The sequence below is a fragment of the Hippoglossus hippoglossus genome, chromosome 12 (genome assembly GCF_009819705.1).
Source record: "Hippoglossus hippoglossus isolate fHipHip1 chromosome 12, fHipHip1.pri, whole genome shotgun sequence".
Lineage (NCBI taxonomy): Eukaryota > Metazoa > Chordata > Actinopteri > Pleuronectiformes > Pleuronectidae > Hippoglossus > Hippoglossus hippoglossus.
In genome coordinates this window covers 19,054,959-19,077,592 of record NC_047162.1, presented here as the reverse complement: position 1 = coordinate 19,077,592, position 22,634 = coordinate 19,054,959, and the positions used below count along the sequence as shown (strand labels likewise).

The window sequence follows — 22,634 nt, the reverse complement described above, 5'->3', positions numbered from 1 at the left end:
GCCACAATCCTCTGCGTTGAAACCCAGTCTGTTTGAGACGTAGAGACAGGAAGTCCAGTGAGACAACGTAATATTGAAGCCGAATAAAAAAAAGAGTCATGAATCTGTTCACAACTATTATAAGTGAAGAGATTTGTTTGCTTTGGTAAAGTCAGCGATTCCAACAGATCAAAACCTACAACTTCAGTCAAACAGATCAATGTGCTGTATAAAGCACAACAACCAACAAACACAGAAAACACACATTACCTAATTCAGTGTGTAGAATAAACTTAATTTATTATTAATTTCATCACTGTCCTTCTCCAGGACGTCCTTCAAAATACAGATTACAAACTTAAATGTTGCAATTAATAACTTTCCCCACTAGATGGGGCTGAGTCATTTTAAAGTTTGTCTCCCCTCTACAATAATGCAAATTAAAACAAAAACTTAATCTAAAAGGCAATGAACACGATTTTATGTAGTAGTTAGAAAGGGGCCTATCGTATCTAATCATACTTATTGTCACTAATTTACAAATGTATTTATATTTTGCTGCGATGCCCCACAGAAGCGTCAGTTCACCCAAACTTCATCAACACATTAATCATCTTCCTTTTTGGTTCTGTGCCCAACTGTGTTCAACAAGTTGAAGCACAAGTTTAAACAGAAACAAACATCAAGTTTTTAATCCCCAAATTCCCGAAGCCTTATTTAATCTGGGAAAAGATGATTTTACGACACAGTTAAAACGACAAACAGGACACACCCTCCTCAGTCCACACACTGCTGACAGATACACATTCTTGTTTTTAAAACATTTCACTTTTCTTTGTAAAGTTTCTCAATACTGAAGTTTGTGACACAGCTGCTGCCCCTTAGAAAGACTTTATTTTATTTGTATGTGTGTTTATGTCAGGCCATGATCTTTATATAAAAACTCTAACTAATGAATACTTTACTGACCAGTTAATAAAGGAAATGTGACTGAACAAAGACATGACCCTTAGTTTGGACTGTGGCCTGAGTTCAGACCTGCCTCACGGTCTTATTGTCAGGATTGATAACAGATGCAGACTCCACACGAGGACAGTTCCAATAAACCGTCTTTAATTTGACTGACAGGTTTGGTGCACCTCAAACACATGATAAATAAAACACAAGGTACAGTCACAGAAGAGAATGATGAGAAAAACTGACACAAGAAAACACACGTTACACTGATCAAGGCGGGGCAGACAAAGACAGGAAGTACAAAAAATTAAACAGGAAGTAATAAACCAAAAGAGACACAAATCCAAAAACTAAGCGTAAAGAAAACAACAAGTTCATAAACACGACGAGTCCAAACACAGATCCACAAAGACGAATAACATTTGCAGACAAAGCTCTAATGTGTTTACTTGTGGTTTAACAGTTGTGTCAGGTGCTTAGTTGTCTCCTCTGTTATCTGTGATGGGAGCAAACGTTGGAATCACGTCTGTAAAACAGAGCCTCTCATCGGTTGACGTGGCAACAGGCGTGGCGTCCGTCGCGGCGTCCGTCGCAGTCGGGTCATCCGTGGTAATGATGCCTGGTTTGGTGATGAGCTCTTCCCCTTCCGTCATGGTCGTCATGGCAGCAGTACTCGTCATAGGTGCGATGGTCGGATCGGTGACAAGAACTTCCTCTGACGACTCCTCAGAAGAGTCACTCTCTGAAGACGCGCTCGATTCCGAGGAATCGGAGGAATCCGAGGAATCGGAGGAATCTGAGGAATCTCGGGCAGAAGATTCAGACGAGCGCCAGAGCCACCGTCTGGTCCCGTCCAGCCGTCCCTGCTTCAGGTCTCTGTCAGCGATGTCGGCGTCAGAGTAGATCTGTGGAGGATATGAGTCATTACCCTCAGCCCTGTTTTCATCTGTGTTTGTTTCTTAGTTACCAGGATTAACCAAAAGCTACAGAGGAGGGGTGGAAGAAGGACATTCAATTCCTATGAAGATCCAGGAATTTATTTCACTTTCCCTAATATGGTGAGATTGAAGGGATCTTAGAGGGTTCATATACCTCCACCACGGCCCGAAAGTCCCCTTATGAAATCACAAACACATTCACTAGATCCATTGTTATTTGGATCTGCACTAAATTGCACAAAGTCCCCTAAAAATGTATTTAAATTAGGAATTAACAAAAATGTTGAAAAACTTTCTCACAAAGACAATGAAAAGAAATTCCTGGATCCTTCCCCTGCACCAAACTTTAATGGGTTTTCACTGATCCGTACAAAAGAGAATTTCTCCTCCCATGGCCACTGAATTCCAACTTTTGGACGAGTGCTTTTGCGAAGGCGTGCCAGCTTTTTGGAATCAGCACGTCAATTTTTAAACAGCTAACAATGTCCGTCCCCTGGTTTACTGCTGGGTGGGTCCTTGAACTATTTTCATTTTCTGCCCACACAGATAATGCACAAATTTGAGGCCCTGTCAGATGGAGAAGATTAATTTGCGGTGGTTCACTCACCGGCCTTGCTGAGGTGGTTGTAAGAACAATGACGAGGAGGGCGGATGTCAGAAGCTTCATCTCTCCTCCTATCAGCGAGGGAGCGAAGCCACAAACAAAAACAGTCAGTTATACACAACCAGAAACAAAACACAGAGTCAGGCTGAGCACGACAACGAGATCAGGACTGAGAAGTTAATGAAACTCACATTTAATCCATCATGTTCCCAATGGAGATAAATATTCAAATACTTGGAAAGAAGTTGCCCATCATCATCAGATAGAAAGTAAAACAAAAACAGCATCAAATGTAAACAAAGTAAAATGAAAGTTGAAACTTACCAGCAGATCTGATATTTTATCCTTTGAAAATTCCTTTAAATCCTGTTTAAAACACTGAGACTGTGCAGCTGTGATCACTTTCTGTCTCAGTGTAGAAATATGTCCAACGTCCATCCAGGGCTGCTTCATAAATACTGTGCAGAGTGGGCTGGGGGGGGGGGGGGGGGGGGGGGGGGGGGTGAGGATTGAGGAACACTGGGTTGCCTAAGGTTAGGGTGGAGGGGAGGGACTAAAGCGAGGGGGGGGGTGGGGTGAGTAAGAGGGAAAATGTTTTGATTTGGTCGCATGTGAAATACTTCCCAAAATCCCAGTCGATGTTTGTGTGGATCCACAAATATTTGTTTTACTTTCTGTAACATTGTGAAATATTTATAACATTTTCCTTGATTTTTCAGAGAATAATTCCTGAATATAAATCATATATATAAATCATATATATATATATATATATATATATAAATAAATAAGTCAGACATGTTTAGGGTAGTGATATTTATGAGTGTGTGGAATCCAAATAAAAAACTGGATCCAGTGAATCCTAAGGAGATGAGCCTTGGCCTTCTAGTTTTAAATTAGCACCATGTTTTCCTGACATAAACAATATTTCCTTATCTTACAAAAAATGTCATGTTATGGTTGATGTTCGACATTGGACGTCATTAGGTTTTTTTTTTTGCAGAATTGTATCATACCTTCGTTTCTTTCTGAAGATTTCTGAAGGTTCAGGGTTAAATGAAAAATCAGACGTGTTGACAGGATTAGATTGAGAAACGACAACTGGTGACGGAGGTCTGAAACTGACGTGGCAGATAAATACAGACAGACTCCTGGAGCGTTTTCAAGTCAGTGGAATCTTACAGTGGAGTTAGAGTGGAGACACACTTTGATCAAACAGCCGTGGGTGTGTGTGTGTGTGTGTGTGTGTGTGTGTGTGTGACACCACTACGTTACTTCATTCCCCCCCCCTCGTCTCTTCCGCTCTCTTCTTGTCACGTTAATCACACTCACCTCAGGATTACATCACCTTGGCCACATTAGTAGCACCATCGTGAGGCGGACATTTCTGGTTTTAAGCGTTTTCTCTATCTCACCCTCTGCTCAGACTGGGATAGAACTGTCAGGCCTCTGGTTGGTGGAAAACTCGCTCATAATCAAATGCAAATCACGATGTCCCAATTTCCTCTCCCTTTACCCTGTCCCTATATATGAAGCGTCCGTCACTGGGACGCCACTCGCCTCATCAGCAGCAGCCAACCAACGTTATTACAGTGACAGACAATATCTACTTACATCCGTCATCAACCAACATCGTATCAGTGACACATCTGACAGCCGCAGGACAGATTGATCATTACACCGTCAATGTAGCGTTAGTCCATAGAAACTACTGAACACTTTATAAACACAAGCCAGGAAGTTTGTATATGTTCACGGGAGTAAAGAACGTAACTCGTTACTCTGACTGTTTACAGACTAGTTTTGAGCGCGTGAACAGCGATTTTTCAAGATTTCATACTTCCATGCATCAGCATTTTACCCACAACTGCTGCCATCTACGCATTCTGGAATATCCGTCTATCCCTTTGACAACAGTTCCCAAGGACCAGGATGAGCCATGAACCCACTTCCTGCTGTGAACACGGGGGAAACTGAAATAACTGGGGAAAGTTTCAGCCACATCATTAAACTTTATCCAGACCAGAACTATTCATGGGAAGATTTCAGCGGGTCAATTATTACCATCATCCAACCACAGTCTCTCCTCAGGTTACAGGATAACCAACACTTCAGCTGTTGGTTCCATTTTAAAAAACAAAACATCACCACAAAAGGAAACTTGGTGGTTTAGGAAATGAACCGAGGATGTAGGAGTTAACAGTAAAATCTCCCCCTCTGCCCTAACCTGTCATAGTGTGTGGTCAGATTGCTACCTCTTTCTGTTTTCAGTAAATAACGTCTCCATTCATTTTATTTTAGGACATCCAGCTCATAAGAGTGTGTAGTTGAACATAAGCGACTGCTGAGTGTCTTACTCAAACTTACAGCAATATCCTGAAGGTTGTGCCACCGCTGCTGCAACACAGAGCTGCATCACACTTCTGATGTTTGACGACACATTTCATCCACGTTTTTCGAAAGAAAATGATGAAATACATTTTTTTTTTCCCCCCCTCGCCCTGAAATTATTATTTTATTCTTAGGTTCTATTTATTTACTTTTCAGATTAAAACACGATGCATTAAACAGCAGAGAGTAAAGGAGTCTAAATAAATGCTGCTTGCAGGTTTATATCAAGATCTGTGCTTCCCCTGAACCAACGGCCGTGGAGTCAGCATGCGTCACAATATGTGATGAACAATGAAAGGCAGCAGTGTTTGTTCCTGTTGGTAATACTATAATGAGCGTGCGGTTGAATCCTGAGTCACGGTCAGCTGGCAGACAGGATTACAACAGTATCATGATACCAGTTATTAATCAGGACAACAATGGAAAAATTGAGACAGAGAAAACCGTGGGAAGAAATCCAAATTCCTTTCTTGTTAACTCAATCAAATCAATCAACATTTATTTGAATAGCTCGAATTTACAAATCACAACTTGTCTCCTAGATCTTAACAAGCTGCGACTTCCTCTGTTCTTAACCCTCAAGAGTAAAACTACCAAAAAAAAAACTATTAAAAACAGGAAAATAAACGTCAGAGAGAGTCACACGTTATTTCTTTGTTAATTAAAATCAACCACATTTATTGTTTGCGAGTGTGAATCAATGATTAAAGTGTTAATTTGTTTGCAAATTGAAAAGAAAAGGTTTGCTTACCGTGTCTGGGTCATGACGATGATGAAAACAAGCAGCTTCTTAAACCATCGTGGAAAACAGGCGACAAAGAAAGAGAAAGGAGGAAATATTAAACGTTATCGGAGAAAGTCACATTTGGAACAACAAACCATCTATCTTGACTTTTTTGCTTTCGTAAGTATGCTAGCTAGCATTGCTAAAGATGCTAATAGGGAAGGGAAAATTGATGCTTGTCTGTTCGTGGTCTTACGGTAAAGGTCATAGGAGCGGGAAACAGACGTTGAAAGTTAAATGATAAAAGTTTAAAGAAACTTATTAATGTTTCATCTCATTATACTTGTTCATTTGTTTGTGTGTAAATCAAATCAAACGTCATTAATAAGTTTCTTTAAACTTTCAACGTTTGTTTTCTGCTCTTTTTCAGCTCCAATGACTTTTACCGTAAGACAGCGAATAGACGCGCATCACTTTTCAAAGTGCGGCTGGTGTGACGTGTTTCCTCAAACACGGGACCACCTGACCGCTGGACCCCCTGACCGCTGGACCCTCACCTGTCTCTGCCCGAGTCCCGCACCGACGAGGATGGAACACGACCGGCTGCAGCAGGTAGGCCCCCATCTTATCAGTCCCATCCTTATTATCGTTCTTCGTCCTTCAGAGAGTTCAAACTGATCTCAATGTGGCGGCGGCTGAACCACTTCCGGGTCGTTTTCCCGCCGTGAGGACGCTTCCTACGTAAACTGGACTTTCCCCGGCAGCCATCTTGATATGAACATCTCAGGTAAACACGTGTGTCACTAATCACACTCATTAACGTTGTGCTGTGTTTAGATTTAAATGAATGTGATTAGTGACACGTGTGTTTACCTGAGATGTTCATGTCAAAATGGTGGAAAGGAAAAATGCTGAAATGTTTGATTACAGCAGATTAACATGAGACAAGCAAACACAGACGCTTTATCACCAGATATATAAGAACGGCTTTTACAGCTCATTTAAAATCTTCGCTGATAAAGACGAGTGATATATTGATATGATGGAAACTACCCAGAATATCTCACCATCATTCGTCCAACACTGGATGTTCTGCTACACAATATAAGGAGGTTGGTGAGGCGTCATCATTTTATTATAACTTTTTAACTGAGTGGATTGATTCATCTATATGGGGGTTTTTTTTATTCTCCGTTTTGGAGTGAAGAAAATTACCTAAAAAACAAAACCTTGGATCGAATGAGCAATTTTTCTGTTTGGGTTTATTTGTTGTTAGTGGTTTCAAACACATTTTTAACCTCTTGAAGACATTTAGAATAATTTAAATGCCTTAAATGTCCATTTTCATCAAGCAGCAGGACCGTGGCAGCTTTTTGAATCAGTTAGGGACTGAGGATGATGATGAACTGTTCATTCTTCCCTCTGAGCTGAAGCTGTCTGTGTTGCATCTTGTGGTTCTTAGTGACATCTGCTGGGGATAAAAGTTAGTGCAACCTTGTTACACTAACTTTAGCTTCTCAGGTTCAGAGATGAACAGAATCACGTCAAGTTAGTTCGTTAAAACACTTTTTATTAACAGCGTCATTAATATTCAGCTCAACATAAACTGTTTCAAATGGGAACTGGTGTGTTCACAATACACTTAAAACTCCAAATGAATATTTCAGTGGATTTAGCAGCACCTAGATCAGGATATGATCAGTTTTCTAGTTGACTGGTTTGCTTTGTTCCAGTGTTGTCACATTCTTTCAGAGGTGGTCTGATCAGATTGATAGATGAGTCTACTCTGAATTTGGTAAAAGCAGAATTAGCTGGAGAAGGTGCGTGTGTGATTGATGCGTGTTCATGCTGCTTGTTGTCAGTCTGTGGTTTCAAGCTGAAGCGAGGCCTCTTCCTGTTTCTCGTAGTCTGACGGTGACAGAAATGAGCAACCGTCCCCTCTTCATCCTCTCGTGTGTCTGCTCTACTTCTTCAATCAGAATAACCACTTCAATAATTCCAGTAGTTTTAATAATCATATCAGTCAGTAACAGTGACACTGACTCATTTTATTTGTTAAAAAAATCTTTATTATTCAAACAGTGAATTCAAAAGTTAAATTCCATGTTTTATATGGTGTTGTTTAATTTTGGTCGTTTTTGTCCAAATGTTTCTAATGTAATACACACACACACACACACACACACACACACACACACGATTTAGGGCCTGATAATAACAGTGCAGCTTGAGAATCTGCTCCCTCTATTATTACTTTTGCTGCCCAGTCGTGACGGCAGTGATGAAGTAATAAGAACATTTAACTGTTTAATGTTTAGATGTTCCTTCCTGTGCAAAGTAAACACTGACATTAACTTACAGGGAATATAATATAGTCTTTATGATAAGTTGCTCGTATACATTACGTTATGTTTTTAAATGCCTGACATGTTATTATGTGAAAGTGTTTTATAATATGATATTTGCAGTTTTTCGTCAGGGAAGAGTCTGAGATTTAGTTAAAAATGTCAAGGAATGAAAGAAGAAAATTTAGAGCCAAGCCATGAATTATTTTGGCGATATATATATTTTTTGATATTACAAAATATAAAAAAATCTGATCTGCTATATTGGCTTATTTCAAATTTGGCAATGATTCTTAAGGTGTAATTATCAGACTCTTATTTCAAAGAAATGTAACTGAGACTTGATACTTTACAATTTAACCATAAACAATATTATAAATTAATAAAAAGAAAACTGAAATATAACTAAATTTAGAGAGAAGTTCTTCATGTGAAATAAAAGATAACATATTGCCAAACTTAACGTGGATAACAATATGTCTGTTAAAAGGCTGATATTATCGGTCTGGCTCTCGAAAATATAATGGTGAAATCAAGTGTTTAACTCGAACACAAAAGTTAGGAAAGAGTTGAACACAACTGGTGACACATTGTATGTTAGTGACAATAAACTAAGATGAACTAAATCACAAATATGAACTAAATCCCACAATCTGGGTTGACATCTTTAGACTGGAGAAGAAAAAACAAGTGGAAGCTGGTTTGGGAGTAAAGTAGGAAGAGGTTTAGAGCGTGGGCGGGAGAGGAGGCGGATTTCATGGGAAAGGATTTTGGATATAGAGGAACAATGGGAGGACAGCGATGACAGGACTGTTATTAAAGCTCCCAGTAATAAACGCTCTGCAGCCCAGTGAGGAGCAGAGATCGCACTGAATCAGCCTCAGTGGGTTGTTGTATCATTTTATTTGTTTCACATATGGCTGTCCTCAGACACCGCTACGGATTTTGAAACTTTGAGTTATTACAATAATTAGAGTCACAAACTGGAACATCAACGTCTGCACAAAATTACAAGACAATATATTGTTGAGAGATTTCACAAAGCCGACGTGAGCGTTGAGCCAGAGGAAACGTTAGCGTAGAGATTAATCCTCTGGGTGCCATGAATTAGTGATTCATCGGAATCTGTTCTATAACTGTTGAGATATTTGAGTTTGGCCTCATGTGGTGGACCAACTTCCAGCTTCCCTTATTATGGCTAAAAGCATATAAAGGCTTGTATGATTTAGATCTGCACCATAGATGATTCAGTTCTACTTCCTCTCACTATCCAGAAATGAAGCCGTCTGCTAACATGGAGGAGGCAGAGCTCATGACCGATATAGCAGACAACCACCAGGGGCTGGCCGAGACGCTTTGGCTTCACTTTTGGAAGCCATCATGGCTTCCATCTGTTTCTACAGTCTATGACCTGAAACTTTTTAATGTTCCATCTGACTTTCCTCTACAAACATCACAGTGACTCACATTTTTATTTTATCACTTTTATTTTACGAAAATATTGAACACAATCCTGTCAAACAATGACATTTAGAGAAAGGCATCTAAACTCTCACGCTATCAATCAGTAGTTTACAAATACATGATATTCTATAAATACTAAATTAATTGCAGTCAGAAATGCAACGCAAAGCAAAGTCGCTGACAGAAGTTAACGCCAATAACAATTAACAATGAGAAAGTCATTTTAAGTTGAAGTTGATCAGAAGCGGATCAGAATGGGAGAAGATTGTGGTTTTCAGCTGGATAAATGAATGAGGCTCGAACCCTGAAACCTCTTTTTTCAAAGGCCAGTCTCTCTGCACCGTTCAGGCTACACACGACTGTACGTTTTGCAGATTGCTGCTAGAAATCTAGTCAAAGGATGTGACACGAAAAATTTGTCAGTTAGTAAAAGAAGCAGGCTTAAACTCACGTAGTGTAAACTTGGCATAAAACGATACGTGTGTTCTCCGAGACTCGAGCTTTGTCTCGTCATTTAAGTTTAAGTCGATAAGTGAATATTTTCAAATGAGCAGAATCGCATTATTTCACAGTTCAAGTGAGAAGGTCTAAACGAGAACAAGTTCAGACGTGATGTAAATCCACTGAACGTTAATTAATCTGAGTGTTGTTGCTCCCGACAGGAAATGTCAGTTCGCCCCCGTCTTTACCTCAACATCCTGGTTAAGTTAACATTTACAGCCATGTTGTCACATACATCATTTTGCACAACTATCCAGTGAGAATCACTTTACCTCTGATAAATGTGCCTGTTCTCTCTGCAACAGAAGCTCAAGAACAAAGATCTATGGAGATTAAACGTCAAGTCATCGAAACAAGTATCACAGTAATATATTTTATAGAACTTATTGCACAAGTACACACTATTAAAAACACTGGATTCAAACGGCTCCCCCTGCAGACTGAGGACTGTAGGTGTCACTTCCAGAGTCGGAGGTCAAAAGTTGGGATTCAAGGGTCGTACATAGGGTTGGTGAAGTTTCCCAAAGTGCCATATTCTCTGTCCTGTAGACGACCATAGGATGCACGTCTGTAAGCGGAAAAATAGAGTGAGAGATAAATTAGTTTACCAATACGACAGAAATCACTCAAATGTATTCTCTGTAACAAATATTAAATGACAATAGACTTATTGACTGAGGATAAGAAGAAATAAAGGTAGGTCCTTCGGTTGTAGGAAGATTTCTCATTACTCTAATTTAATCTTTTGCAAGCAGCTTTCATTCCTCTACTACAGGAATAACAGTCTGGCAGGATTCTTCCTCTACGGGTTGGAGGTAGACATTTTTGAGGAACACAGATGCAAAAAACAACAACAACAACAACTAAACAGTCTGACAATAATCAAAAGCACAGGACTCACCCTGTCCTGTAGTAGTACAGTCCGCCCAACACTACGAGGACGATCAAAATGAACACGAAAACAGTAGCTGCAATGCTTCCTGGAAAGAGACACAGAGGATAAAGGAAACAGTCTGAAAATATGTAAATAATATTAGGTTAAAAAGACAATCAATGTGTTGTAAACATCCAGTTTCTATCGCAATGACTTTGAGGTAAAATGTGCCAGGGAGTTGCTAAATAAAACATAACCTCGACTGCATCAGTGTCTAAAAGTGTGTTAATGAGCTCAGTGGTGTTCAGAAGGACGCATGCCATCATTTAAACACACCTCACAGTTCCCTGAAGTGTCCACTTCTCTCTGTGACCCACTTGTCCTGGTAACTAACTCCCACTTTAAGGACACATCTCTTCAGAATGATAACTTCTGTTTTACAGCGAACCAAACTGAACTTTGAGCTTCAGTATTAATTAGTAATCTTGTTACGGGAAACTGGTGCAACACACTCGTGCGTGCGTGTGTGTGTGAAATATGGTACGGAAGTCCAGAATTCAATCCATAAAACAAAACAACAATCCCTCAAATGCATTTCTATTGTGCAGCCAGTATCTAAATGTAGTTCCTGACCTCGTTCTTATCCACTAAAGCACATAACTGAAGGGGAAATATTTCCAATGTAGTTCCTGACATTATTCTCTATTTCCCCTTTTCTACTTGTCAAAGAACCCTGTAACATCGGGCTCTTGTCTGCAGTGAGATTAAATACAATCGGCATTTACTACTTGTGTGTGTGTGTGTGTGTGTGTGTGTGTGTGTGTGTGTGTGTGTGTGTGTGTGTGTGTGTGTGTGTGTGTGTGTGTGTGTGTGTGTGTGTGTGTGTGTGTGTGTGTGAAATAGGTATAATTTGGTCCCTAACAGAGAAAGTCTAGTTCAAAATCTACCACCTGAGAAGGACGCCATAAAAGTTCTTAGGTCAGACGTATTATCAGATGAAATAGTGACTGATCCTGAGACGGAAGTTGTCTTTGATTAACAGCTCAGACACAATACAATACTGTGATCTAGTAGCCCAGATCACAACCGGGTAATTGTTACAAACCAGGGTAAACTGACTTGGAATATTTTTGTAATGAGTAATTACAATTTTACAGTGTTGTGTATGTTATGTACAGCCGGTGGGGTCAAAGGTCAAGCAGTTTTAGGAGTGATAGAATGAGCGGGGGAAGACATCCTGGTGAAGACTTGACTGTAAAGCAAACAGAGGAGCGTGAGAGGCTCTTACGTTCGCACTTTAACCTCAGATTTACCGAGCACTTAATCAGGTCAAAGAGGAGGATGAACAGAAAGGATCCATGGACTCTGCACGTCACCTTCCATTTGCTGGTTTCCTTTGGGAGTGGTCATGCGTTGGGCAAACATACGACAATATTTGACTCTATGTGTGTGTGTCAAAATCCACATTTTGACACACACATAGTTTACAGATAAAACTGCAGGATATTGTGTTCTTTCTGACTTTAACACAAAGCTTTGTAGAGCGTTTTGCAATATAAAACTTAACAATGTGTTTCCACTTTTGCCAGAGCTGTTGATTGCGGAACTCGCAGGAATTGTAATAAACACCACCGATTCTTTAGCTCAGACCGAATTTGTGTTTGTCTGTCACTAACCGAACTGCCTGTCTGCCTGTCTGCCTGGCTGCCTGTCTGCCTGGCCGCCTGTCTGCCTGGCTGCCTGGCTGCCTGTCTGCCTGGCTGCCTGGCTGCGTGGCCGCCTGGCTGCCTGGCTGCGTGGCCCCTGCCTGTGCTCTCACTGCTGATCATGACCTGAGTCTTCAGACTGAGACACATACATCATACAGCTTGCTGGCTTTCCCAGGCTTACCAACAAAAAATATAACAAAATACCATTTCGGTGCTTTGTACCTGAGCTCAGCGCTTTGGACCCGTCTCCGTCCTGATCCAGTGTCGAGGTTTGAGTTGTACTTGTGGTGCTGGTAGTGATGGTGGTGCCTGGTAAGGTACTGGCTGTGGTGCTTGGTAAGGTACTGGTGGTGATGCTGTTGATGGTGCTTGGTAAGGTACTGGCGGTGTGGCTGATGGTGGTGCTTGGTAAGGTGCTGTCGGTGATGCTGTCGGTGGTGCTGTTGGTGGTGCTTGGTAAGGTACTGTCACTGGTGCTGATGGTGGTGCTTGGTAAGGTACTGGCGGTGTGGCTGATGGTGGTGCTTGGTATGGTACTGGCGCTGGTGCTGATGGTGGTGCTTGGTAAGGTGTTGTTGGTGGTGCTGTTGGTGGTGCTTGGTAAGGTACTGGCGCTGGTGCTGATGGTGGTGCTTGGTAAGGTACTGGCGGTGGTGCTGTTGTTGGTGCTTGGTAAGGTGTTGTTGGTGGTGCTGTTGGTGGTGCTTGGTAAGGTACTGGCGCTGGTGCTGATGGTGGTGCTTGGTAAGGTACTGGCGGTGGTGCTGTTGTTGGTGCTTGGTAAGGTACTGGTGCTGTTGTTGGTGCTTGGTAAGGTACTGGTGCTGGTGCTGTTGGTGGTGCTTGGTAAGGTACTGGCGCTGGTGCTGATGGTGGTGCTTGGTAAGGTACTGGCGGTGGTGCTGTTGTTGGTGCTTGGTAAGGTGTTGGTGGTGCTGTTGGTGGTGCTTGGTAAGGTGCTGGTGCTGTTGGTGGTGCTTGGTAAGGTGCTGGTGCTGATGGTGGTGCTTGGTAAGGTACTGGCGCTGGTGCTGATGGTGGTGCTTGGTAAGGTACTGGCGCTGGTGCTGATGGTGGTGCTTGGTAAGGTACTGACGGTGGTGCTTGGTAAGGTTCCTGCGGTGGTGCTAGGATAGATAGCATTGGTGATGGAGATGTTGGAAGTGGTTACATCGGTGGTGTAGTTGCTTGTAGTTGTTGAGTGGTTGAGGTTCTGTTGGGGTTGAAATGCTGAAATGCTGCTTGTTGCCATGTTTGAATGGCTCCATGTCAACAGCAGACCTTCAAGACAAATTATGTTTGTTACTTGTGATATATTTTAAACTATTGCAGTGCTGGTTCTAAACCCGGCTGTTTGGAATAGGCTGTTTGCTGGTTGCAGAATTCTTTCTGAATCGACCTGCAGTAATTGAGCTGCATCATGTAAAGATCATAGAACCTGAAGTAAAGACCTGCTGCTGGACTCAGTTCATAGAACCTGAAGTAAAGACCTGCTGGACTCAGTTCATAGAACCTGAAGTAAAGACCTGCTGCTGGACTCAGTTCATAGAACCTGAAGTAAAGACCTGCTGCTGGACTCAGTTCATAGAACCTGAAGTAAAGACCTGCTGGACTCAGTTCATAGAACCTGAAGTAAAGACCTGCTGCTGGACTCAGTTCATAGAACCTGAAGTAAAGACCTGCTGCTGGACTCAGAACCTGAAGTAAAGACCCGCTGCTGGACTCAGTTCATAGAACCTGAAGTAAAGACCCGCTGCTGGACTCAGTTCATAGAACCTGAAGTAAAGACCTGCTGCTGGACTCAGTTCATAGAACCTGAAGTAAAGACCTGCTGCTGGACTCAGAACCTGAAGTAAAGACCCGCTGCTGGACTCAGTTCATAGAACCTGAAGTAAAGACCCGCTGCTGGACTCAGTTCATAGAACCTGAAGTAAAGACCCGCTGCTGCACTCAGAACCTGAAGTAAAGACCTGCTGCTGGACTCAGTTCATAGAACCTGAAGTAAAGACCCGCTGCTGGACTCAGTTCATAGAACCTGAAGTAAAGACCCGCTGCTGCACTCAGAACCTGAAGTAAAGACCTGCTGCTGGACTCAGTTCATAGAACCTGAAGTAAAGACCTGCTGCTGGACTCAGTTCATAGAACCTGAAGTAAAGACCCGCTGCTGGACTCAGTTCATAGAACCTGAAGTAAAGACCCGCTGCTGGACTCAGTTCATAGAACCTGAAGTAAAGACCCGCTGCTGCACTCAGAACCTGAAGTAAAAACCTGCCATGAAGGTATCTCGTGTCCAAATTACTTCAAATTCCACTCTGTGAAGCAGTTCAGAATGGTCCTCGCATTGTTAAGGAAAGTGATCGGGATTTACACCAAAATTGAATTGCGTCTTTCCTAACTTACTCGACATCCTTCTTAATCATGTCTTAATCCAAAGTGTTTTTATCATCCTGCGACGTAGGCAGGTTGGTTTCGGTCATGCATATTCCAGTTAAGTCAGTCTACCCACAGATTTCCCAATAAAGGTCAAAGTCAAAGAAGAAGAACCTGTAGTTTATAAATATTTCCTGTAATTTCTTACTTGTCAAACATAAACAGAGATTTCAAGGCTCTGCACCACATCAATCATTAAACACAGAGGAAACATTTGGTTGTGTGACTTAACGTCCGTCAGCCATTTAAAGTGGAAATTAACTTCATCTGTATACCAGCTCAAAAAAATCTGAATTAAAATATTTTTACATAGAAGCATTGAAACCAGCCCGACTTTACTGTGCAGGAAATAATCTGACACAAACGGAAACTGAAGTAAAACCTGGAGAGATCGTCACAGCTCCATCACCCAGTCAGAAGCACATTAGTACAATGAACCTGCGTTATTTTTTATTACTAACTCGTTAATGGTGATAAGTGTTACCTCCTCGAGTCAGAATCTCACAACTATTGTAAGTATTATTTACCACTAATGACACTGAGGCGTGATTCTCGTTCACAGCATTCACAGCAAAAGGAAACAACTGGAGTCAGGAAACGAAACAGAGTACTCACATGTTATCAGGCTGAGCAGGCGGACCCTTGTCATCGTGTGTGTTTTACCGTTTATATCTCCACAAACTGTTGCAGCTCTGAGCTCGACTCCCCTGTGGGACGCTGGTGTGTGTGTGTGTGTGTGTCTGTGTAGGTGTGTGTGGCTGTGAATGTTGGTGACTGATTGTAGGAGCCGGGGGGGGGGGGGCGAGGCTTCACGGTGACCACAGAGGATCATAAAGAAAAGCAGTTGTAAAAACGCATTTGTTAAAACTCATCAAAGGGAAGTAATACGTGACAACGTGTATTGGTGTATTCTTTTTGTATTTCATTGTACTTCATAGTAGAGCTACGTGGTTATTATCACCAATATCACTGTCGTTTCCCATATAGTGTTCATACTACTACTGCATGAGCATGTATTAACTGTATTAGGATTCATTAAATGAAAAATAAATGTGTAAACAGTATTGATGTATTCATTATTAATCCAATGAATCAATTTAATAAAATATACTCTATTTTAACATGAACCTTTTTTTTTAATGTTATATTTGTCTGTCCATAAACATAAGATTCATTTAATCATAAATCATTTTGCTTGTAATTATAAATCCACGCCAGCAGAGGGCAGCACATACATTTCAATGAGTCTGATTGGCTGGTTCTTTCCTGACTTATCACATCCTTCCAACAAGTTCCATGGAAATCTGTCCTGTTGTCTCTGATGAATTCTGCCAACTCAGTCACAGTTAAATATAATGTCTTTAAATAAACACGACTTGATGAAGGCCACCATCATCATTTCCATCCAGAGACCCAGCGGCCGTGGAGACGAGTCGTCACGTAGCTCTAAGTTCTCTGCTCCCTGTGGTGTCCAGTCGAGCTTCTGGCCGGTGGTGATTGATCAAAAGAGCCGGAGGGATGAACTGAACGTGTTGTGTTTGCATTTATCAGGAAACAAGTTTAAAGACAGAGTGAAAGTGTGGAAACTCACAGTGCCCACAAACTTAGCGGTGGTTCTATTTGGTCTTCGATGAAAAGGATCCCACGTGTTGTCCATGGCCTGAAGCTAGAACATTTTTATTGACCCCAAAAAAACATTGTCGTCTCTTTTTTTGGTCTCTGTCTTGTCTGTTTCTGTCCCTGAAGACTTTCACAAAAAACGAGCTGAAAGTCGTTGTATCTCTTTCAAAGTGTCCCAGCATTCGCTCCACGGGGGAAAATCCCAACGCTTGATATGACAATTTCACCTGCTCAGTCTCAGACGTTATGTGATGTTGGATTTGAAATGACTGGTGTGATCTCCCCTGGAAAGTCCTTGCTGCAGCAGACCCTGGTTTCAACAACACAGTCTCTACTTCCTGGAGTTTGAAGTAAGATGTTCATGTGACTAAAAGTTTGGAAATGGAGATCAGGATTTTAAAATTTGCCTAAAAATGAACAAGTAAACAGTGAAGAGATGTTGGAGTAGGTGCTTTTTAAATTAGTTTGGAGGCATCTGGAAAGCGTCTGAATAATCGGGTCCAGACATAAGAAGATCGGACATTTTCCAGAAAATTGCCAGAACTCTAGTTTGTATTATGAACCAGCAGATGGCAGCATATTCATTTACAATGTGGCCTGTGCTTTCAAAACCATGACAATATTTCATGGAAGAAATAAAATCCACAGATAAAAACATGATAAAATACTAAAGACTAGAAGATTACTGAGCTCACAATACATGGTTCTGGTCATATTGTCAACATCATGACAAAATACACTTAATAACTTTGTGTTTAATTCATTTTCAGTCTGCTCGACATATATAATCCTGGAGGGACATGATTTCAAACTGCTAAATTCTCATGATTAAGAAGCTGGAACCAGCAGCGTCACTAACACCCTGAGATGAACTCGTTATTTCACAGTTTCCAATGTGAATCTGTAGTTTTGAATGAGAAAGGCCTCGACAGTGAGAGGTTTACATGCACCTGAGTGAGAGACGAGGATAACGGACACCTCGCGCTGTGACCTCACCGGGAGAAACTCCCTCTGCTCCCAACCCGTAGACTAATTAATCGGCCTGGCTGCTGATGGCCCTGAATTAGTTTGCAAAACAAATGAGGACAGCCGCCGTGCCACTGGAACCTCTGTGGGGAAGGGCGGTGCAGGAAAGCCTGGCTTGAATTCATAACAAGAACTGTGCTTCTCTAATATCTGAGAAGTAAGATGGAACGTGGCATAAGTGATAGATCTTGAAGGTACAAGTGATGAGGACTTTTAAAAGCTCCGTGAGGAAGCAGCTGGAGTCCACACAGGTGGACCGTTGGTTTTTTCCTGGAGTTTGAGCCAGCGCCCACACGGTCATTACAGAACTTCATGTAACACAGGAGGTGGAGGGACGGTACGGCTGCAAAATACCAAGAGGGCACAACATTAAAGCGATTTTTTTTTTCAGGTGCCAATTAATCAATAGAACAACGGGGGTAATTATCTGTGGAGTGGAGAAAGCAGTCTGATTCAAATGTGCTGTTTGAATGGAGCTAGAGTTTAGCCACCTCTAGAGTTAGTGCTGAAAAGAGGGATCCGTCTGTCTGTGTGTTTGTCCACTTCATGTTCGCTAATTATCATTAAACACAAGTACAGAGGGGAACGTATCAAAGCAAGAGAAATTTAGAACATTATGATAAATTCTGAGTGGGGTGTAATTGTCTGAATTAGATTTCATACAGTTGTTGGAACATTTCAAAGCCAGAAACGTCGACAAAAGTTTTTTCCTTCAAGCCAAATGAGAGGGAGCAAATGATTTACATTACAGTGAAAACCAAGATGTTAGAAGGGATATATAATATTTCAGTTATTATTCATCGACCTCACGTGTTCGTCCACATTATCCACACAAACATTTTCCTCTTGAATTCCTATGACCTGATGTAGCTGTGACCCTGAAACCTGGGTAACACATCATCTGGTGTTAAAGACAGAAATCAAATCAATTTAGTAGACTTCTAAATAAAGAAAGTCAAGGAAAAAGGAGAAGTAAACTACATTTTCATCGTGTATAACTAAATGATAGAAGCTCACGTGGTTGTTCTGAGCAGCTGGAAGTGATGTCATCGTACTCTTTTTTTTTTTTTTTAAAAGGCCCCAAAGTATCGTTGCTCTTTACGGTGTCATCGTCGTCCCCGTGTTGGCAGTCGCCCGACCTTAATGAGCCGGTGACATTTCACAGCATCATTTTGCGAAGTCGTAATCCAAACAGCCCAACCAGGCCGTACGATTTGCATTTATATTGACGGCAGGAATGTGGTGATTGATGCAGCGGCTGCATCCTGGACCCAGTCAGATAAAATGGATCATCCGGGAACCTTTTGGTCTTCGGCACCAGGCTTTTTTTCTTGTATTTCTGTTTCACACATTGTTCTGATGAAGTCCCGAAGGTCTTTGTGTAGACGGGGGGGGGTCGATTCTAACGATCAATCAACGGCCGCTGGGAGAAGATGCCAATATGAGAAAGTACAGACGGGACAGAGAGTTTAGCTCTGTCTTTACCATACGAAATGGATTGTGATTAGTAACACTGCAATAATACTAAAGTATTTGTGTGGATATTAGCAGGACGTCGGTATTAATGCTAAACGAACCTTAGCTCTAGTACAGCCTTGTCTTACAGGGTGTGGAAACTGAATATCTTCTGGTTTTAGATTGTTCCTCTAACTAAAGACAGGGTTTTAAAATGTCACGTTGGGCTAAATGGTCAATAATTGGCAGAATAATCAATAATCAATGCAAACTTAGGTCTGTGGGATCAAACAAAGCATACGTATAGTTTTAAATTACATTAAACTCAACACACACATTTCTGGTCACTTTTCAACTCTTCTCCACAACTACCCTTGCCAGTAAAAATGTTATCCTGCGTGTTCATTAATTTAACCTTAATTATGCTGATGACAATCTTATTTTATCTGTAGCTATTAGATTATATATGATTATCGTGATTTTTATCTGAGGTGTCTCGTATCAGTCCAGCTCAATTATCTTCAATGGGCATTTTGTAATCGATAGAACGACGTGTTTTCTTCCTGTCCTCACGTGACTTATAATGTGATTTTAATGGAAGTTTGATTCCTTTAAGATAAACATGGTTTCCTGCAGTTCGTCCTGTGAGCTGCTCTATAACGTGAGAACCTGTGTGAGGCTGCTGCTGCAGCAGACTGTCCCCAACTGTGGAAATAACCGGAAGGCACAAATAAACAGGGCTCTGTGACTGACAGGAACTCTGGCATTTTGAGATTATAGAGGTTAGGCTTTCTTCCGGTGAAGAAAGTGTCATTCTGGGTAATCACTTTTGGTATTTTTGGAGACAAGCACCATATGAAAGCCTGTGCAACTTTAAAAAAATGCCATGGGGAGAAGTTTGTCTGTACTTATTTACACAGAGTTGTGTGTGGGGACTTTTACAGAAAGAGGAGCAGAGTCCAGGAGCTTTTCAGGAGCTCAGGGCTTTTATTGTGAGGCATTAATAGAAATTCAAAACTCAGCCCATAGCATCATTCTGGCCTAAAATAATCTTGAGCAAACCGGATCTTCATAATGATCAATAAGTTTAATGAGTGAGGTCAAAGCTTCTGTGAGAGCATGTTCAATATTAGCACGTACACACATATGTACATTTTATTTAGCAAACCTCAAACACCTCATTACACAACCTGAAACGAATGCTTCTTCCTGTTTGACGGCAGGTGGTGTCACAGTTGATGACTCTCGTTATGTGAAATGGCTTCGTTGTCTATTTTAAACATTATTTTCTGTTCACTGTGTCCTCTGCTTTATCCATGAATTCACTGTTGGGTAAAGCTAGTTGAGATATTCGTTGGCTGAAGATGTTGGAACTGATTTCTTTCACTTTTGGCACAGATGGTGATTTACGCTCATGGATGAACTGATTAGAATCGGGGGGGGGGGTCAAAGGTCCCGGTTTGTTGTTCTCTTCACCACGACGGCTCATGTCTGACTTAATTCTGACCAGTCGCCACTTGGAGTCAAAGATGAGTTGATCAGATTTTAGTGGTCAAAGGTCCCGTTGACCTCATGAGAGAATAACGAGACAGAAGCTTCGGGGGGGGGGGGGGACAGGCAGAATATTTCCCCACAACCCTCACAGGTTTTTAATCCCAGGCCCAAAGTGAACCACAGTGTCTTTCTCTCTCCACCCGCTGGCAAAGCCCAAGATCAGCAGCTGAGCTCTGAATTGAAGCCGAGAGAAAATAGGTCACATGGAAACTGATTTCTCATTTCATCCCGACCACGCTCCGTATCGTCCTGCTCATTCTCATATGTCTCCATTAACTATCGATATAAAATAGAGAGATTGGTTGCAGTATCTTGCTGAAACCAGAAGAGGAGGCTGTAAAAGCAGCACATTTTACTGACGTACACATATTTCTCTGGATTTATTGTTTCTGTCACACTTTTTTCTGCTCTGTTCAGAGACTCATTGTGTTTTTATCAGGAATAAACCTTCAAATAGAAGTAAATGTTTAGAGAGACACACACTATTTCTCTGTTTGTGTTACCGTACATTTGTATATTCACATAAGATGGTTCCTATCCACATGTGGTTTGGCTGCTCGTTGTTTTGCTGTCGCCGACCGATCGTCCTCCTCGTTTCCAGCAGCAGCAGCAGCAGCAGCAGGGAGCTGTTTTCTGCAGAGAAGCTGTGATGAACCTGCTGTTCACATTTGTCCAGCAGCAAACAGCAGGAAGTCAGAAACAAGCTGGTAATCAAGGTGACTGACGAGGACCACCACCGTGGGTCCTATCAAGGTCCTGGAGGTCTTAACGTCCATTAAGTTTACTTCAAACGTCAATTTGTCTTTATTCTTGTGGATCACAATTCTTTAAACTACACAATTTGAATTGTATGGTGTGATTCTATTGCCAAAAGCAGTTTATGTGGATTTGTCTTTAAGTGCAGATGCCTCGGTTACTTCTGATCGTACCAGCAGGAGTTTGGAGGAGATGCTCTGGGGAAGAAGTGAACTGTAACGACCGGTTTGAATTCCAAATGTACAGACATCAGTGGCACATCAGACGAATCTGAGGTAAATTGCATCCCCTCTTGGTGGATCGGTGAAATAAAGCAGGAATGTTAAAGGTAGCCGTCACTTATTCACTTCAGAAAATTGTCACAAAAGCACTTTCTCAGATTCTCTCCAAACATAATTTGACATAATTTAGCTTTTGAGCAACAGTCTGAAATGAATACATTCTCAATTTGCTGTGTTAGAAAATGAAATACCCAGACCTGCTCACATTCGAGAAGCTTTTTGGCTTTTTTACTTATAAAGCATCGAAATTGTTGCAGATTTAAAAAGCAAGTCTGGTTGAGATGGAAAGCACTGATGACATTATGAGATATTAAGAATTAAATCCTGTCCAGTCAGGACCTTTGAGACAAAGTGAACTCTGAGGGTGAACCTGTCAGTTGCATCGTACAAAGTCAACAGACAACATGACCTCTGTCTGTTACTTTGCCGCGATGTCCTGATTGTCCGCTCAAGACGATTTTGCTCGCCAACATCATTGGCTTGCTGCTGATTGGTCAAGAGGGCATGAAATAGGTCACGCTGACAGTGAGCACCCTCTCCCGGATCATTAGACGACTGAAGATGTGTGATGTGCATCTAAAGTAGAATTCGAATGAAACGTGAGAACCCTGGTGCAGAAATGTATAAATCCCCAAAAGGTTCCCTGGTAATTGTCGTTAAAACACCACAAACTGTATTTCCTCTTCGGTGGAGTCACTGTAATTCACTTCTAATGTCAGCCTCGGCACAACGTCCATAATGTAAACGTGCATTTAAATGTGTGGCATCTATTTTCTCACTTGTCTTGAATTCACATTTTGTCCGATGTGACTGTAGATTGAAGAACGAGCTAGACTCGCCTTGTTTACATTTCCCAGTCACACAAACACTCCTCACGTCCTCTCTTCATCCCGTCGCGCCCACGCACACACACACGAGAAAACAACGTGATTCTCAGACAACACACCCAGACCCCAGCCGGAGATGGCCGTCATTACAGTGCATCGTCTAAGTATCCCAACTCAATCAGAGGTGATACAAAAGACC

General features: G+C 41.6%; 2 protein-coding genes across 2 annotated transcripts; both read right to left on the bottom strand.

Moving 5' to 3' along the window:
- Positions 1 to 1,075: 1,075 nt before the first annotated feature.
- Positions 1,076 to 2,939, bottom strand: LOC117771848 (dentin sialophosphoprotein-like). The gene is made up of 3 exons (XM_034602659.1): positions 2,803 to 2,939; positions 2,482 to 2,549; positions 1,076 to 1,841 (listed from the first exon to the last, which is right to left on the bottom strand). Exons 2-3 carry the CDS (start codon positions 2,539 to 2,541, stop codon positions 1,413 to 1,415), a joined length of 489 nt encoding a protein of 162 aa, XP_034458550.1. The 5' UTR covers positions 2,542 to 2,549; positions 2,803 to 2,939; the 3' UTR covers positions 1,076 to 1,412.
- A 7,323-nt stretch (positions 2,940 to 10,262) lies between these two features.
- On the bottom strand, positions 10,263 to 15,680 carry parm1 (prostate androgen-regulated mucin-like protein 1). Its single transcript, XM_034603304.1, has 4 exons — positions 15,532 to 15,680; positions 12,709 to 13,767; positions 10,805 to 10,883; positions 10,263 to 10,471 (listed from the first exon to the last, which is right to left on the bottom strand). Exons 1-4 carry the CDS (start codon positions 15,563 to 15,565, stop codon positions 10,393 to 10,395), a joined length of 1,251 nt encoding a protein of 416 aa, XP_034459195.1. The 5' UTR covers positions 15,566 to 15,680; the 3' UTR covers positions 10,263 to 10,392.
- Positions 15,681 to 22,634: the final 6,954 nt, after the last annotated feature.

Bases quoted from the DNA above. Each gene is read 5' to 3' on its own strand.
- parm1 (XM_034603304.1), bottom strand. From the start codon at position 15,565: ATGACAAGGGTCCGCCTGCTCAGCCTGATAACAT. The intron at 10,884-12,708 runs GTACAAAGCACC...GTCTCTTTCCAG, and splicing joins GTCCAAAGCGCTGAGCTCAG to GAAGCATTGCAGCTACTGTT. The intron at 10,472-10,804 runs GTGAGTCCTGTG...TTCCGCTTACAG, and splicing joins CTGTACTACTACAGGACAGG to ACGTGCATCCTATGGTCGTC.
- LOC117771848 (XM_034602659.1), bottom strand. From the start codon at position 2,541: ATGAAGCTTCTGACATCCGCCCTCCTCGTCATTGTTCTTACAACCACC. The intron at 1,842-2,481 runs GTGAGTGAACCA...TATCCTCCACAG, and splicing joins CAACCACCTCAGCAAGGCCG to ATCTACTCTGACGCCGACAT.